Source organism: Erigeron canadensis, chromosome 9 (genome assembly GCF_010389155.1).
Source record: "Erigeron canadensis isolate Cc75 chromosome 9, C_canadensis_v1, whole genome shotgun sequence".
In the NCBI taxonomy this organism is placed as follows: domain Eukaryota; kingdom Viridiplantae; phylum Streptophyta; class Magnoliopsida; order Asterales; family Asteraceae; genus Erigeron; species Erigeron canadensis.
The window spans coordinates 15092198-15111773 of NC_057769.1; the positions used below are offsets into that span (position 1 = coordinate 15092198).

Genomic DNA, 19576 nt, shown 5'->3' on the forward strand with positions numbered 1-19576 from the left:
AGCACATTCAAATACTCAAATCTTTTTTCACCAAACTTTCGTGCTACTTCCTTTAAGGCTGCGACACTCCCTCGCTGGTATCTCTCAAACTGCGTAATGTCAAGCTCCGACACCTGCGTTTTAACCTTTCCAAGGGCTTTGTTAAAACCAACTACCAGAGCACAACTTTGCACGACCCCCATCTCCTTTGCAAACTCTCCGCTTGAGCGGAGCTTATCAAATATTGAAGGGATGCCCCTTATAAGCTCCGCCTGGTCCGTTGTAACTCTCTACATATCCTCATCTTTCTCCTGCAGTTTGTCACACAATTCCCTCTCCACAATCTTACAATCATTCACTTCCAATGTTAGTTGCTAAACTTTCATCCTCTCCTCATATAAGTTGTCACTCAACTTTGTCTTCTCCTCCATCAGCTCCTCAATTTTTTTCCGATGGGCAGCTACCTCAAGCTCCGCCATCTCCGCTTGGTTCTTCAGGACTACATTTTCTGCCTCCATGTCGGCCACTTTCTGAGTTTGTAGCTCCAGATCCTGAACTTCGAACTTTTGGATTTTCCGCCGATACTCCTTGTTCTTTTCTCTTAAATCCTCCATCTCGGCCTCCATTAGATCCCAACGCCTCCAAAAATCATTCTAAATATAATAATAATAATAATAATAATAATAATAATAATAATAATAATAATAATAAGTGCTATTAAAATTTTGACAAAAGGGTGTATGAGCCAAAGAAAAGGATTCGAAAACTTACTTGCTCCGATGAATGGAGGATAGATGTTTCATTGGTTGAGCTCCTAAACTTCTGAATAGAGAGTAAGGCCACATCTTGAAGACGGGCTGGAACCATTGCCCGTGCAATATACTCTTCTTTCTCCTCATCTTTATCCAAATAACTGTCGCATGGAATCCCAGGGAAAATAACTTTGAACAGAGCTTTAGAATTCGAAACCCGTGGAATACCCAAGGATGGAAGATGATCATCTCCAGACGGCTCCACCTCGTTACCACCAGTGCCGGAGGCCCCATCGTTAGAGCCATCAACCTCGTGAGTTTCTTGACAAGCACCCTTCCTCATCTTCCTCACAGGCATAGGGCTTTTCCCGGCCCCATGTCTGGGATGCTCCGCGACAAACTCCCCTTCCTTAGCATTTTGATCATCTTCATATCCATCTAATGTCATGTCGATGGGTGCTTTAACCCTTTTGCGAGATTTGGTTGTACCCTTCTTTTGAGATTTTCTCTTTTTGTTAGCTTTTTTTCCGGATGCTCCGCTAGTGGCAGTCTCCTCCTTGTCACCCTTCTTAGCCAACAATTGTCTTGCATAATCCTCCTCAATTTCCTTCCGCCGAGCGATACTCTCCGGAGTATCCTTCAAAGTCACGACGTCTTTCTCGTGAGAAATGCGTGGAACCTCTTGCGCAACCTACTCCTCTGGAAGATCCGGAATTGCATCGATATCCTCCAAGCTACTCCCCATGTACGACAAGAAATCCATTACTGAAAAGAAAAGTTAGAAAATATCAAAATCCATACAACTAGAGAATAAAGATGTAAAAAAAAAAAGAGAGAGAAGAGGAAACAACACAACAAGGCTACGACCAACGATAAAATAATAATTAAATATCTCGAAGGCCAAAGGAGAAGGGTCAAAAGCTCTATACCCCTCCCTTCTTTATCCACAAGACGGGGAACAGCCGGATGGTATGACCAGACCGAACTCAACTTGGCGAAGTATAAAACAGCCTCCGGAAGGGTACGGCTCAATATCGGAGGCTTGCATAGCCTTTCCACCACATCTGGATCAAATTCAATTTTCGTCGAAGTATCTGCTAAGGTTCCGCGGGCGTTACCTTTCATGCTTAATAAAGATGGATACGCGGAAGGCACAACATTAGAATCCACGTAAAAAAATCTATTCTTCCATCCCTTTATGGAAGCAGTCACGCCGTATATACACTCCGGCAACTTCGATCCAGGCCTCTTTTGAATAGTGAACCAATCCCCATCCATTCCCAGGCAGTAAAATTTGCAAAAATTATCTACCGAAGGCCCCGCATTCAAAGCGCAATAGGTAGCCTCAAACATGGTTATCCTAAGGGCTCCGAAAGGGGTCATTTGGGAAACATGACATTTAAAATGTTTCAAAACCTCCAGAAAAAGGTGGTAAAGGGCAAACGGACATTAGCAATCTCAAACATAGCCATATACAAAACTATTTTACCAGCCGGAACCATCCTCGCATTGTCGGAGGGGCGTGGAACAATGTAATGGTATCCTACAGGAAACCTATACTCGGACAAAAATTGCACTAGTTCATCCTTTTTAACGTTACAAAAACTAATACATAAATCTCTCCTATTACCCATGGTACAACTTTAAAAACGGAAGCTAAAAACACCCACCTGCGGAGGATACCAACAAAAAGAAGAAGAGTGAGAAAACGCTTGAGAGGCTACGAAAACTGCGGACCAGAGAAAAGAGAGCAAAAGTTTTTGACTGAATTGAGAAAAGTGAAAAATGAGGAAGGATAACGGGTATTTATAGGAAATAGAAAATGCTACAGTAGTCCCATGATGGGACACACCGAAACGACGCAACATCAGAAACGAGCACATGTATCCCACTAACTTTCGAAATCGGGAACATTTATGTGGGACTTTCCGGATACACCACGTGTATACTGCCATAATGAGTATAAAACAAAACAAACTAACACAATTTCATTTTTACCCAGTTCATTTTATTTTAGTTATTTTTCGTATTTTTCGGGAGAAGCAGTGTATAATAATACACGAGAGGCTACGGATTGTAGTCTCCGCCATAATGTAAAATTCTTATAAATTTTCGAAACATTCTTAGCTTTACCCCACCATTATGAAAAGACATAATGCTAGGCTGGGGGGCTTGATGATGTACCATCCTTAATCCTCTGAACTCTACGGATTACATACATTAGTTAAGGGCTAAAACCTTTATGAAGGGGAGGCCTGAAGCCCAAGTATCAATAGCCTAAGCCGGAGCCTCCGACGCCTAGTTACAAAGGTTGCAGCTAGCCAGCAAACAAATAATACAATTCAGAACGTGCACCAATGTGTACGACGTGTACATACGCCTTCGGGCCAAAGATAGTGACACAGCTGTCCAAACGATAACGGCTACGTGTCTAACGTTACCGTTGACCCTCCAGCTTCTGGATCTTTCCTTGGGGGCCTATAAATACCCCGCAAAGGATTCACCTAAAACCCTAATGCATTCTCACATACACAAACACTCTCAATTAAACACTTGGTGGCGTGAGGCTAATCCTTCACACCATTAGGGAACCGCCAACAAGTATAAAACTATCTATTTTCATCCTACTAAACACTTATTATTATTTTCTCATACAAGATTAAACCTCTCTTAATTTAAGTGTAACTTTACCCTTAAACAACAGTCATATCGAAAATGTCTAATGTTATTGCAATTTAAAGTTCTGTGTATGAGTCAAACTATCAAACTATAATATGTTATTCCAAAGTATCATTATTCACTCTATTTTAAAGAAGCTGGTATCAAACAACGCTATCAGATGTGGTTTTGGGGATTTTAGTGTGTTCTTGCTTACATCCAAAATCAAAGAAAAACTCTGATAAATCAATAACAATAATAATAACCTCTATGTTGCTAGAAATTTGGGGATTTTAGTGTGTGGGTGGGTGTGAATTTCATCAAATACATTTAAAAAATACATTTAAAACTCAATCAATTCATATAACTTTAACCAAATATTATATAACACAATTAAAATATTTAAAGTCAAAATTTATAAAAAAAACTTTAAAAATTTAAAATAAGACACATTTTGTAGGACAAGAGGTAGTATATTTCATAATCATCGCACCTTCTATGAATTACCGCCCCAGTTTGTTTGGCTACTGAGCCAGCGCGAATACAAAAATGATAACTTAATTGCCCTTTTGATTACCTCTCTATGAGCACCCATAGGCTGGTAATTACAATTATTATCTTATTGTGCACTAATTTTCCTTTGTTGACATACGCAATACACATGATACAAATAAGTTGCAGGCGGCTAACATTTTCTTTCTTTTCTCAGGCAATTCCACGGAAGTTCATCCGTGACCACGAGCTTTAAAACTATACCAGGGCTGCTTTGCAATTTGGACAAATGAAGCTTATCGTGCTTTCATTTATGCTATTAGTTGATGTAAACAGAAGCAAAACTAATAATATGTCCTCAATAACCATAACTATTGGAATTTTTTCATCCGTGTGACATTGCATTACTTCTCGATGTAAGATGGATTCACAACATGTGTCACAAATGTTTTTACTTGGTCATGCATCGGGGGCTGCACTCTAGTTTGAGATATTTTTAAACGTAATAAAAACAAGTGAAACTAGCAAAAACCTTGCTACTTGTTTGTTACGCAGTGGAAACTGATCAAAACGGGACCATGTTATGACTACAAGAAATGTACACCATTTGTCTTGCAATTTCCCGTTGTTGTATGTCTAACTATTTTATCTTTTTGGTTGATCCAGAATAGACTTCAAATACTGGTACGATATGATGCACATTCCCGTAAATGCAATTTCTTACAGAGAATACATATTGTTTATTGTTCTCCAATGATGAAATGCATTAATCTAAGTTTCCTTGATACAGAAGAGGTACTTTATTTTTGGATTTTTAACAACCTGCAGGCTGCAGTGTTGTTTGCCATGAGAAACGACTCAGAAGAATTTTGTTACAAGTGGTTTTAGCCTCGATATCTTAATGCAGATTACGTTAAACTAGCAAATAGATCAAAATCCACTTAATATTTGATGACAAAGGCCTAGGTTTATGTGATGCATTATAGAGCACCTCACATAAATTTATGACGATATTTTAAACACATGGTCATAACCATCACAGAAAGATCACAATTTCATTTGAAATCACTCACTTGCAACAAACTGAATATGCATTCCAACCTTGTAATCGGTACTCCCGAGCGGCATCAACAGGATTAGCTGCCTTTATGATCCCACGACCCACAATGATGATATCACTGCCTCTTTCAGAAATTACCTAGAACGAAATGTGCATTTGTGAGATCATTAATCCAGAACGAACAAAGTGATTTTAAGCATTTCAGGTAACAAAATGTATACGAAAATTCAAGTTCCCAAAAGGATCCACCATTATATTATAAAGGGGTCTAAAATGTATATCAAAAATTCACATTGCTAAAAGGATCCACCTTTTATATTATAAAAGGGTGCTAAATGAAATTCAAATTCCCTTAAGGATCCACCATTGTACTACAAAGGTTACAACTGACAAAGGCAACTACTAATTTACAAATGCTACTTGTCATTCCACTTTGATAAAACAGAATATGAATAACATATAGAACAAGACAACGAGTATCGATAAGACTTTAATGCAGAATCCTCTGCATGAAGGTAATGTGTTCATGTGTATCTATTGCATGTATGGCTTCTTATATACACCGTCACCAACCCCTTTCTTAAATTGTTGATATTTAATATGTAGTTTAACATGCAGCTGTAGGAAATAGAATCTTAAGTAATAATACCAAAACGCAACACTGATTTAAGGACTTATCTGGCAGGGTAGCAAGACTTAAGACCTTGAATTATATTATAAAGGGGTCTAAAATGTATATCAAAAATTCACATTGCTAAAAGGATCCACCTTTTATATTATAAAAGGGTGCTAAATGAAATTCAAATTCCCTTAAGGATCCACCATTGACCATTGTACTACAAAGGTTACAACTGACAAAGACAACTACTTATTTACAAATGCTACTTGTCATTACACTTTGATAAAACAGAATATGAATAACTTATAGAACAAGACAACGCGTATCGATAAGACTTTAATGCAGAATCCTCTGCATGAAGGTAATGTGTTCATGTATATCTATTGCATGTATGGCTTCTTATATACACCGTCACCGACCCCTTTCTTAAATTGTTGATATTTTATATGTAGTTTAACATGTAGCTGTAGGAAATAGAATCTTAAGTAATAATACCAAAACGCAACACTGATTTAAGGACTTATCTGGCAGGGTAGCAAGACTTAAGACCTTGAATTATAAGGGCTCCCTAGGGATGATTATATCAAGTCAATTGCATTTAATAGGTTGATTCAGGATGCTTCTAATTTATTTTAAACAGTCAAATAGAGTAAATTAAAAACGTTGACTAAAATCCAAAGCAGAAGAACAGGTTCAAGTCTTCTATTCTCTTAAATTGTAATTTTAATGTAGACAACCTCCTACATTCCTTTATTAAAAAGAGAGTATCGTAATATAGTATTTTACTCATAGTCAACCAAAAAACCTCTACTTCAAACATCTGAACAAAAGGTGTATGACCGAGCTAAATCAAATCAAACAGAACTTAAAGTTAACCCTATGGACCAATTTTCCCCAACAAGAGCATTTTGCAACTTGTAGGTCTCATGCTCACTGACAAATGCTATTAACTTGCATATGGACTTTACGGGCTAGTTGGAACAAGATGCACTTCCTCTACAAGAGTGAAAGTCACAGAACTTACAGAAATTGGGGTATTATATTGCTGGCCTAAATCATCGCCACCTTTAACCAACTGAACTCCAGGGGTTGCATGAATAAAGGCAGGATTTGATGGAGCCCCGGGCCATGAAGCTGGGTTAACCGAGATAAATCCAATCACAAAATCTGAATGATCTTCAGCAATTTTCACTGCTGCAGCTGTGTAATCTCCCTTGGCAAAGTTACCAGCAGAACTCATTTCTGCAAGCAGCAACAATCCCCTTCCACAAGGTAAACCCTAAACCAATCAGAAGTCATAAAAATTAGTCAATAACTTCTGATGTGGACATAAATGAAGAGACATGTAGATGCAAACCTTCAATTTCAACCCATCAACAATTCCGGGACCTGAGATAATGTGACAGTTAACTATATCTGCCCACTCCAATATATGAAAGATGCCTCTGCAAAAGTTGAAGAGACGGTTAGTTTTTGGCAGGTGATTTAACATTTCATTTTTTAAATTATATTGTAAAAAGAAAGATGTGACAAGATATATTCAGCAAGTGGGAAGCATTAAATCAATAGGAAGGATTACTATTAAGTTACAAGTTACTCAGGGCATGGAATGTACTCACCCTTCATATTGCATTGTAACTGTGTTGCCAATGTCAGCAAATTTACGATCTTCAAAGATAAGAAAATTATGTTTGTCTGCAATCTTGAGAAGACGCAAGCAATGTCAGCAAAACCAAAGATAAAACAAAACTAATATCATGATTTTAATATAACATGAAATAGTAAACAATGCCATTTCAAAAATAATCCCTAAAGTAACCAAAAATAGTCAATGCCATGCATCTGAGTATATTTATTATTACAAAGTTCAAATAGCATTTCAAAAACCAGGTTTACTGCATTTGATTATTCAATATCACATAATCTTCTTCAAAAGTCAGAACCTTCAAGAGTTTAGAAGTATACCGCACGAAGCTTGGATCCAAAATCAGGGGTGAAATCAGGCAGTATGTCCACATGAGTCTTTAACATACAAATCTCCGGTCCAATCTGTAAAAGGCAATAAACAGAGAAACCAATATTGAGCAGATTGACCAGGAATACTAATCAGATAAGCCACATAGAAAATACAGAAAAAAAAATTCATTTTTATAGAAAGGCAAGACACTCATTATCTTTCCCTTCTTGGTTGGTGGGCTAACTCACCATACCGCTAATCATAAGCCCTTTAGTCTATAGAAAAGTAGCCAACAAAACAGGGGATGAAAACACCATACTTGTATTGCTAAATGGATTCAATTCACATAAAACAAATTTCTATTTCCTTAACCGACATGTTGTCTTTTTCCTTGTAACATACTACCTACTTGTCATCAATGAAAACAATAAATCAAATCATCTAGACAACAAATAAGCAATACTATAAAATCACAAACAATAAATCAAAAAATTTTGAAAACAAATAAGCAACAATATATAAATCACACACCTTTTCAGCAAGTGCTAATAGCTCAGAAGCAGTGTTAACATCAGCAGAAAGGCACAAATTACTTTCCTTGTTCACCATAATCTCAAACAACCTTTTCCCAGTTGGATTTTTAGCCAACTCAGCCCGTTTCCCATACGAAACCCTACCGACATTTTTCCCGACCGTACCACCAACCGCCGCAACTTTATTATTCTCATCTAAAAACTTCAACACCATAGCTTCAGTTTCCTCACTTACCCTCCCTTTAAGTCTCAAAACCCGGACCATATCAGTCAATTTAATCATAGAATGAAGGGTGATCCCATTGGCTTCAAGATTCGCCCGACCACCTTGTTCTCTGTCAATCAAGACAACAACGTCAGTAACCTTGAGCCCAGCCGCACGTAAGGGTGCGGCTGTTTCAAGAACAGAAGTCCCGCTAGTGACTAAATCCTCAACAATTAAGCAAGTTTGATTAGCTTGAAATGCTCCTTCGATGGCTTTCGAAGTGCCATAATCTTTAATTTCTTTGCGACGCATTAACATCGGGGTGTCTGAAGTGGTGGAAATGACTGTCGCTATTGGAAGAGCGGTGTACGGTACACCGCAGATGACGTCATAGGTAGTTGTTGATGGAAGAGATGAGATGATTGTATCGGAAATGAGACGGAGGAGTTTTGGGTATGAGACGATTAGACGGAGGTCGATGTATATTGGTGATGAGATTCCTGATTTTAATTTGAAGTTGCCGAATTTCACGGCTGAGATTTCGTGGAGCTGGAGGATCAGTGACTCCATTGAAGTGGACATTTTTAGGGTTTAGGGGAGGTGAGGTTTCTGGCTGCTTTTTTACAAACGGAGAATCGGAGATGATTATTTGAACTTTGATAGAAAGGTAAAGACGTAAAGGAACTTATTCTTATTCTTAGGGTGTTGGCATCACCAGCCGCGTGTGTGTTTCCACCCACGCGTGATGAGATTTGAGTGGAATTTCCACGCGATTGAAGGCCGCGTGCTTTGTGACCGTTGGAGTGTGCAACGGCTATTTTCTTTTTTTTTTTTTCTGTTTAAATCGTTACACCATTACCATTTTTACTTTCTGTGTGTGGGTTTGTACTTTGTACTGTGTGAGCCGTGAGGGAGGGAGAAGAAGATAAAATAAAGATGCCCTAATGACTAGTGATGGACTTTTATGGAATTTTGGGCTGGAATGTGTTTTTTGTTAATGGACCATGACCAAAATTAAACAGACTCAGCACACTCAAACGAGTAAATCATAATATGTATGGGTTCTCTAGTTATATAATACGAGTATCTTACATCGTATCATGAGAGTAAGAAATTTTATCGATTTCTATCGTTTCATCGATGGTACTTATTAGGGTACTTAATGAGGGTTAATTATTTGATATGTACACATAATTAGTTCATGGTGTTGTATACTTAATAAGGGTTAATTATTTGATATGGTTTTCTTTATTTCATAATAATTCGTTGATTGTGTTGTTAAAGGCCCATCATCTAATTTGCTGCCCAAAGCCCATTCATTCATTCATGTGTTAGTCGTGCCCAACCCAAACAGGCTGCCGATTTTTTTTTTAAAAAAAACAAAAATCCCTTGATTAAAATTACAAAAAAATAAAAAACCCTTTCCTCTTCTCTTTCCTTCATCGAAACAGGCTGCCGATTTTTTAAAAAACAAAATTTGTTTATGGTTTTATTATAAAACTCAATCATCTTAATATAATAATTATAACTTTTGGGTGTTCATAGTCCAGCCGGTTTAGAATGGAAGCCCAAGGGACGTTTGAAGGACAAAGGAGATGTGTTAAGATGCAACATTAAGTGAGGTAATAATGTAATATGAATTTAATGATTTTCTTGATGAACGCCATCTTCTTTTAGTTTTCTTATCACACTCTCTTCTGTTTTTGCATTCGTATTTCACTAACTAGATAGTTTCATATTTGTAAACATAATTTTGTGTAGTGTTGATTTCTATTAGTTTAATTAGTATTTTTTATGATTAGTTTTACAATTGGGTTGATGTTAATTGCAGGTGAATCTTCATATCGTTATTGATCAGGATTTGTTTACATCATTTTCATGCCACTATATCATGAATGTATGTATGTATTTTCTTTATCTTCGATCTTATGCTTATCTTTGTAGTTTTAATTTGTGATATTTTTTTCTTTATATCTATTGTTGATTTATTGAGGTAATCTTCGTTTTCTCTTGCCGACTGATTTTGACATATGGTTTCAAAGATAATGAATAAAGGGTATTATGATGGAAGTAGAAGTAACTGCTTAGTGCCGCCTTCCGCGGATTTTGAGCCCCAATACCTCGACGGTGTATGGGGGAGGTTAAGATGTAGGCAGACCTTACCCCTACCAAGGTAGAGAGGCTGCTTCCAGTTTCTACCTAAATGATAGAAAAGGACCTCCGGCCTTTGCGTGGGATGAGATTGAACCCTTGACCTCTGTCTCCAGGGGTCAGGGTGTTTACCACCGATCCAAACCACGCTGCTTAAAGGGTATTATGATGGATCAAATAGAAATACAAATCGTCCTCTGTAACTATTTGATATCTAACATTTTCTTTTTTATTTCTCTTGATTCTTTTCAGTTTCTCTTAATTACTCTCCTTTCATTCGTTGATTCGTCATTTTTTAATTCACTTTTTTGGAATTTTTGTTGCAGGACATAAAGATTGAATTTATCATAAATCTGAATATCTAAAAACAATATTAAGGTTAGGTTTTTATTAAAATTTTCAAACAAACCTTGGTTACCAATTTATCATTTAATTTCCAGATTCTTGTTATTGTTATTTTATTTATTGATGTTTATTTCTGTTATTGTTTGTCTTCAGGCTCTTTAAGATGATTATATGGCAATCATGATATAACTTAAAATGTCTAATAAGATTCTAATATCATTAATTAGTCGCACACTCCATTGATTTAGTTTGATGCAATTATTGTTTCTGATTCCGGATAATTGTTCCTTTAGACTAATCGATTTAGAGTTTGAAAATCATTAAGAAAGAGAATTGAACATGTAGGGCGAGCTAGCTATCATATTCGATGAGTTGCTTTGGAGGTTGTGGGTCCCAAGACGTGTTGCAGTTGCTTTACCGGCTTTCAAAGAAAGGCTGGTTTGGTTTGCACCCCAATTGCAGGGCATAATCGACATGATTATCAGGTTTGTCGTGCAATATCGAGCTTTCTTGAAGTGAGGTTGATAGATTTGGTGAAATATGTTCTTTTGTTTCAGATGGCGAAACTACTTTCCTTCTTGCTCGATGTTCTTTTGTTGCTTGATGGTAATTAATGATTAGCTAAATATCCAACTTTTGGTGGGCTTAATTCACTTCTTCATTTTGCAGCTCCTAAAGCCATAATGATGTGTATATATATATAGTTTTATCTTTTTTCAATATATGTATATATCTGATAATTAAATTACACTATTTTATATTTTACGTAGCTTTCTTTTTTGTCATAAAGTTCAGTGATTTATGGGTTGTGGGTAATTTGTAGGTTGGTGCATTGTTGCTCGATAATGGAGCTAATGTAAATCTAGGAATTATTTTGGTCAGGTAATAATCTTTAATCTTGATGTGGGTTTTTTTTAGGTTAAGCATTGGTTAAATTTTGACGTTGTTAGTGTAGTTGATATTAGAACTAAGAAGAATGATTAAGTTGACATTTCTATTGAATCCTTTGTAGTTAACGCGACGCAGAATATAGTTTAAAATGGAACTAATTTGGTGATATGATGATCAAAATGATTTATTGGGCATCTGGAAAGAATAGTTACATTTGGTTTAGTCATGCTTCAAGTAGGGTGCTAAGTAAGCTTGCTGCCTATAAAGTTTTGTCTTACAAACACAGAACGAGTATGTGATGTGTGTTTTGTGCAGCTTGAGGCTGGCCAGCCATATATAATGGATCGAGTATGCTATGCTTCACAGTTACCATCTCATGACCTTGCTGATTAAAGCACTTAATCATGGCTGAATTTTCATTGGGAGCAGATCTACAAAGTTACCAAGTCAATTCCAGAATATAGCAAGGTATAGTCAAGGTTGATTAATAATTATTTCTAATTTGTCGATTTATGAATGACGAGATCAGTGTATTGTAATCTATTGGTAGCATTTCGTAAGCTTGAGGTATGATTTGTTTTAGCTTTTTCGTTTTTAATGTTTATCTTTCATGTTACCCTATATGTATTTTTTTTTGGAACAACATATGTATTGCAATATATTAGTACTAAGAAATCCATGATACTCAATGCAATTTAATCAAGTATGCCAAACAATCCCCTTTAGTGTGACACATTTCAGTTTTCATCCCAAATGTTTCAACATACTTTACTGTTTCTTTAAGACTTGCTTTGGTTTTTTGTTATCGGCAGGGAAGTAAGTTTTACTTTGGTCAGTTGTTGTCACAATAATAAGTTTTTGGTGGCTAAAAGTTATATAAGTCTTGATCCTTTTGACCTCCAACAACCGGTGAGTGCAAAAACAGAGCGTTCACTAAACCAACCGTCCAAAAGTTTGAAAACAAAATCATTAATTTCCACTACTATTATCATCAACAACCGTCGCTGAATCCGAAACAACCTCTTCTTCTACCTTTGCCTTCTCAGCTGCATCAACTACCAGACACAGTAATTTTATCTTCCTTTAAGACAACAACTCTTTCCTGAATATACGTACAAAAGCCCTAAAAAAACTACTAGAATAGAGATTATCCGGTACAACTTGCACTAACTCTTCCATCCATTCAATATTATCCGACAATACCACTTCCTCCACATTATGCTCAGACTTCTTACCATCTGTCCATCCAACACACATACGCTCTAAACTCTCTATAATGAACCACCACAAAATACCAACTTTCGGACCCATTAATCAAATATACTTCCCCACTTAACCTTACAAACAACTTTTTATGTAAACTTGACATTTTTGAAGAACCTGTTTACGAAAAAAAAACCAACCCAACTCAGTACTTATAGGAATACAAACTTAGAGTTAATGCTAACCTTTCACTAACTAAACCGTCATATACTAATGGTGATCATTCAACAATTAATAACATCCAAACATAGAGTAAATTCTAACCTTTCACATTCTAAACCGTCATATACTAATGGTGATCGCACAGACATCAAACTCGAACTAAACAATAAAAAACCTCAAAATAAGACAATCTTACAAACGTACAAAAAACCCATGAAGCCCGGCCGTGCAACGCACGGGCCTTCACTCTAGTATTATATATAAGTTGTAAGATTGATATCAATGCTAAGGATTAAGAATTAATTAGGCTTTTTAAATAATTTATTGTGATTAAATTCGTATTGGTGGTGCTTGGATTGTGGTAAATTGGAGATAATTATGGACTGTTGCAGTATATTTTGCAGATAATGATGGTATGAGATAATTAAATAATGAAACTGTTTCATGTAGTTGAAAAGTCTTGGATGAAAAGCCTAAGAGCAATAAAGCTGAAGAGAGGCGGTTGGTTTTTCTGACCTTACACTTGATGGAGGTTTACAAAACAAGTAATTTAATTACATGCATCTTATACTATATTATAGTTTCGATGAATGAATATTTTATTTTTTATTCCAATTTCAATTTTAGCTAATCTGCCGACCTAGAAGTACTTCTTTGATTTTCCATATCATAAAAGAGGTATGTTTTTTTCCTTCAATCTTTTTATATACTGAATTATTATCTAATCTTGAATCTGCTTAGTCAAATGTATGTTAATATGCCATCATGGAAATAGCTATTAATTTGATGACCAAAGGGGATCACCTTATAGGTTGTCATTGTGAAGAGTTACGGACAATGACATTTGCACTTTTAAAAAAATGCTTGATTGCATCGGTACACTTAAGTGAAAAGAAAATCAGGTAGATGGTAAAAGTAGATTTGTTGTTGATTATTCTAATAGTGTAATACCAGAATATCAGATATACTTAGTATGATGACATGGAGTCATGGAGAAGAATTTAGGGGGCGTTTGGTAGGAGGGAGTCATAGAGAATGAAAACGTAATAAAGAAAGGAAATAGTAGGAAAGAGAATGAATATTTGAAAAGAGAATAATTACATTGTTTGGTAACAATAGAGAATGAACATAAGAGAAATATAAAAAATAAACAAATTAATATGAATTTTTTTTTTTTTAACAAAAACTACTTATAGTATCATGATATAAATAATTAAAATTAATAATTAAATACATGAGGAAAAAACAGAAAAAAATGTAACTTGATTCCATTCTCATCATTTTTTACCATTTTGGGGGGAATCATAAGAATGGAAATGATTCCCCCTTCTACCTCTTCATTTCCATTCTTTTATATAATCAAACAAGAGAAGTGATTCTCATTCCATTTCCATAGGAAACCATAGTACTTTCAGGTCGCGTTTGTTTCACAGAATTTAATGGAATCTAGTGGAATTGGAAATGAATTCCATTTCTTAGTGCGTTTGGTTGTTCAAAGAAGGAGGAATCTCATTCCGTAGGAATGTAAACATTCCATCATTTGATGGAATCTCCATTCCTTGGGGATGGAGGAAGGAATTTCATTTCTTCCGTCACTTGAATTCTCAAAAAATCATAAACATTCCGTCAAATTCCATTCTTTCAGATTTCAATTCCTTCAAAAGATTTCATTCCTTCTTTCAAGTATAAATGTGTTCATTACTCATTAGATTTTCATTTATACACACTTGAGTCTTCCCATTTATTTTGATTTGATTTGATTTTTTTGCTCAGGCTGGGTAACTGATATTATACTTCATATGTCGACAACAAATTTCGACACCAGTTTGAGTCCAAGGTCTCGAGAAAGTTAAGTTGATTGCAGTTGGGGCTTGGGGCTGTAACACCCCAAAGATTATTAAGGTAAAAGAAATTAACCGCTTTTCATAGTTTTGACATTAAATTAAATTCCTAGTATTTTATTTTTGGATATGGGGTTAATTTAGTTGGAACTTTAACGGATAGCGGGTAAAATACCCACAAAATTAGAAGTGGGTCGTGGCACCCCCAAAATGTGTCAGCCATCCAATTTTGCTTGGAGTCATCTTCCACTCACTCTTTTCTTTTCTCCACCATTTTTCTTCATGCAAGTTCAACTTATTCCTTTCAATAATCAAAGCAATTCTCCCTTTAATTCAAGAATAAGAACATTCATAAAAATCTTCACCATCAATAATCTTCAATCAAGTAATTAAAAAGTTAGGGTTTTGAGGTGTGGTGGTGGTGGCCAAATTATTCAAAGAAAAGAGGGAAGAAGAAGAATTTCCAATCTAAGTCTTGAATTAGCTCTTTGTGGTTGAGGTATTGATTTTCCCTAACTTAGTTTTCATCTTTGTTTTGAAATTAGGGTTCATGGAGTGAACCAATTTAGAGATTTTTGATAGAAATTATATTATGATTATTTTTCCCCAATACCTTAGATAACCTAGTTTGTCATTGAGTTATATGTTAAGTTTGACTATGAAATTGATAAGTTCATATGAAAATTTTAGTTCTTGAGAAAAGATGAGTTTTGACTAGTTATTGAATTATTGATGAAAATGGTAGGTTGAACTACCTAGTATTATTGTTGAAGAAAGTGAGACTCAATGACAAATGGGTTGGGTTTTGGGTGTAGGAAGGCTAGTGATTGAGAATGACTAGGTTGAACTAGTCAAGTTGTGAATATGAGCTTATACTTGTATGTTATGATCATAGGTTGAAGCTTGTGTGTGTGCATTATCGTTTTAGCGTTAATATTGAAGTTGCGGAGGAGGTGAGTATATTTGCATACCTTTATGTTTATGTTGGGTCAATTGACCACCATGTTGAAGTTTGATTGTCCACGTGTGGAAAGACCACCATGTTGAAGTTTGATTGTCCATGTGTGGAAAGACCACCATGTTGAAGTTTGATTGTCCATGTGTGGAAAGACCACCATGTTGAAGTTTGATTGTCCATGTGTGGAAAGACCACCATGTTGAAGTTATTTATCTATGTGTGGAAAGACCACCATGTTGAAGTTTGATAGTCCATGTGTGGTAATTGATTGGCTTGTATGGATCCATATATGTGTTTAGTGTGCAAGGTGAGCAAGTGAATGTAACATGGCGATGTTATAGGTTACTTGCAATAGTCTTTGTACTTTGCCCTCCTTCGTAATCGTAAATGTATGCAAGTATATTCACTAAGCTTTTGCTTATATTTTTAGATGTTTACCTCTTATAGGTAGTTCCGGAAGAAGGAACTAGTGTTGTTGAGTTGGAGGAAGTTGGATTAGAGCTTGAAGTTGGTTTTGGAAGCCTTGAAGGTATTAAGGTCATTCTTGGGTGAATGACTATCTTTTGGTGTAGAGACTTAGATATCCCTCCCCTCTTGGCTCTTGGTACTTTTGGTGTAATATGAGGTTTGGTTTTGAGTTGGAGAAGTTACAAGTTGAGTCAAGTATCAAATTTGGTCATTTTGTTGTTCAGCATCAAATATGTGGCACGTACAGAAAGTAATGTGCCACATTTTAGGTCTTGTTCGGATTTAGGGTCTTTTGTGTGGCATACACACTTTGAGTGTGGCACATTGTAACTGAAGTTAGGATATGTGGCACATGAAATTATGCATGTGGCACATATTTGCTTCTGATTTGATTTTAACTCAAAGATGTGGCACATGCATATATGTGTGTGGCACACCTGGGTTAAAAAAAAACCTTAAAATCGAGTCGTGTCGTTTCAGGGGCAAATAATGAATTTGGACATGTAGAACAGGGGATACTCAACCAAGATTACGAACCAGTACCGGTTCAAGCATTATCTATATGACCGTATTACTTTCTTTCTGATTAAGTAGGAAGGGTTTTGTGTCATTCTAAGTAGGAGTGACGGATCCGGAGCAGGTTCCTTGACGGATTCTAAAGATTTCATTTTTTTTTATCTTTTCTTGAACGTTTGACTATAATGCTTCTAATATAAGTCACCCGTTATTTGATATAGGAACCAATTCATCATACATTGTATTTCGAAAAGAACATCGTATGTATGAAGGTATTGTTATTGCTATTATTCATCATCTCTTTCTTCAACTGGTTAAATTTGTAGTGCTACCTTCTATTGTCTAATTATGTTTTGATCAATGCCTTAAGTTTGTTTATGACGGTTCAAAACCTTGATATCTTTGTGATAGGAAATGTTATTTTGGGGGTATCTATTGTGGTCATCTGCTAAATCATGCGGATTTTCCGATAATCTTTATTAGATTTTATAAATGATAGTAGCACCATACTCTAGATCATTATTGGGTTTTTTAGTCGATGACTAAGGTATCCAAATTTATACAAGTTTTACAAACCAAAATTCCATTTAGACAGATATATGCATTATAGTCGAGTCTTTTTATTATACCATTGAACTTTTCATGTAAATATTATTACATTTACAACTTCATCATTTACATTTCATACCTCCATTATTCAAGATATATATGAAAACCACATGGAACAACACACTTGGCGTATCGAAATAGGTGTGTCGCGAATAGCCTGTCAAGATTACCACTTGCAAGTTTGGAGAATGCTGTGAATATTTTCTGATACGGAATGGCGTATCGACATAGTGTTGTTTAAGCATGTAGAAATTGTAGTTTTTGATACCATGGTTTTGGGCACAGTAGAGAAAGTCGACATTCTTTCAGCTTTGGAGAGGTATGCACTACTTTTGTCTGCAACTGTTAGAAATCCAAAAATAGTGATAAATTGTAATTTAGATTAGTGAACTTTATTCTAGTTAAGTCATAGGTAAATGATTACTAAGGTTGATGGGCTAAATGTGATATTTAGCATATGTGAGTATTTAGACTATAAATACCCCTAACTCCTTAGTAATCATAATCTTGATCACTCTCATAATCCTTGTAACCTTCACAACTCAATTAATTCCAATCAGCCACTTTCCTAACACACACACTTTCTCTCTCAAACACTCACACTCACACCAAGAACACACACACTTCAAAACCGCCATTGATGATGTGAATTCGGTATAGAAATCGTGTTATATCATGTGGTATCAGAGCAAAACATCATTCTAATATCGATCCATAACTGAATTCAGTCACAAATTCATCAAAAATATAAACATTTATGTTCGTCATTTTTTTTATTCACTGTTCTTTAATTTTTCATATCTCAAATCACATAAAATCACAGTTATTTGTTTACCAATAAATTCGTAGTAGTTAATAACATAATCCTGTCAAGTTTCAAGTTCTAATTCGTTCTAAATCTCGAGTTTGAATTTTAGAGTTTTAGCGCGAATTTTTGGGATTCAAATTTGTTGTGTTTTGTGTTGAATTATGTTCGTAGATGTGTAGCTGAATTGAAAACAAGCAATTTGCAAGTGATTTCAAGTTATAACTCCTAGTAATTCGAAAGTTATTGAAGCTTTTTGAAGTCGTTAATGGAGTTTGTGTTTAAAACTGAGGTGTTGATGAAGAACATGACCTCAGGATGGTTTTGGCTAGGACGATCTTGTGGAGATCGTCTCAGCCTTTGAACTCTCATTTTTCATAATTGTGCTTTGTGGCTTGTAGGATGATCTCCTCTAGATCGTTCTGACAAGTGAATTTGTGTGTGGTGAAATGTTTGTTTGTGGCTAATTAATCCGTAAGGATTGGTTTGGTCAATTCAAACACTTGGAAAGTGTTTACACTTGAAAGTGTTGGGACAGAAAGCTAGGACGATCTCATCAAGATTGTCCCAGCACACTGAACTTAAGACGATTCTAACAAGATCGTTTCAAGTTTTCCTTGAAAGTTGGTGTGTTTTGGTTGAACATTTGAAGTTGTTGTGATTGGGAATCATACACTTTTTGGGTAACTGATCTTATAGATTGGTTTTGCTCAAATTTCTTTCCTTCCATTACATACTGTTACACTGTCCAAATCTTTCCAAAATACTTAGAAAATTCTTCAACTCAAAGAACATTAAAACGATCTCTTTTGTTCATTTTATTTCCTTAACTTCAATCCATAAACAAACTTCAATTTCAGTTTCATTTATTACTTAGTCAAATTCCACTAAATACTCCAAGACGATCTCTTTCAAATCATCTCACCTTTCCTTCAATCTAAGACAATCTCCTCTAGGACGATCTTATCTAGATCATTTTAATTCATGTTTTCTTCAACTCTTAATTCAATCCAATTTTTATATCAAATCAATTTCAAATGGCTTCTCGTGAAGCATTGACATTGGGTTCAGATACAAGACCTCCAGTTCTCTACCGTGGTTCCTATGGACTATGGAAGAAAAGATTTATGGACTATGTGGAATGTCAAACAAATGGTCACATGCTTAAAGATTCCATCCTTAATAGACTTGCAGTTCATCGCCATCCCACTACTGGTGCAATACTAACTCTTGATCTTTTGAATGCTGAACAAAAAGATCGAACAGCTGCAGATAACAGAGCTAGATCATGCTTATACAAAGCACTACCAGA

The 19576-nt window shown here is 35.7% G+C and overlaps 1 protein-coding gene and 1 long non-coding RNA gene across 2 annotated transcripts; one reads left to right on the top strand and one right to left on the bottom strand.

Moving 5' to 3' along the window:
- Nucleotides 1-4662: 4662 nt before the first annotated feature.
- On the bottom strand, nucleotides 4663-9174 carry LOC122581445 (uridine 5'-monophosphate synthase-like). Its single transcript, XM_043753677.1, has 6 exons — nucleotides 8049-9174; nucleotides 7526-7609; nucleotides 7180-7262; nucleotides 6918-7005; nucleotides 6585-6839; nucleotides 4663-5079 (listed from the first exon to the last, which is right to left on the bottom strand). The coding sequence occupies exons 1-6, from the start codon at nucleotides 8835-8837 to the stop codon at nucleotides 4951-4953; spliced, it is 1428 nt and encodes a 475-aa protein (XP_043609612.1). The 5' UTR covers nucleotides 8838-9174; the 3' UTR covers nucleotides 4663-4950.
- Nucleotides 9175-10566: 1392 nt separating this feature from the next.
- LOC122581000 lies at nucleotides 10567-11232 on the top strand. Its single transcript, XR_006320944.1, has 3 exons — nucleotides 10567-10605; nucleotides 10733-10784; nucleotides 11097-11232. It is a non-coding gene; the product is annotated as an uncharacterized LOC122581000 (long non-coding RNA).
- Nucleotides 11233-19576: the final 8344 nt, after the last annotated feature.

Excerpts from the sequence above, each read along its gene's own strand:
- LOC122581445 (XM_043753677.1), bottom strand. The coding sequence starts at position 8,837 with ATGTCCACTTCAATGGAGTCACTGATCCTCCAGCTCCACGAAATCTCA. Across the intron at positions 7,263-7,525 it reads TTGGATCCAAGCTTCGTGCG|ATTGCAGACAAACATAATTT; the intron begins GTATACTTCTAA and ends CGTCTTCTCAAG. Across the intron at positions 6,840-6,917 it reads TTGATGGGTTGAAATTGAAG|GGTTTACCTTGTGGAAGGGG; the intron begins GTTTGCATCTAC and ends TGATTGGTTTAG.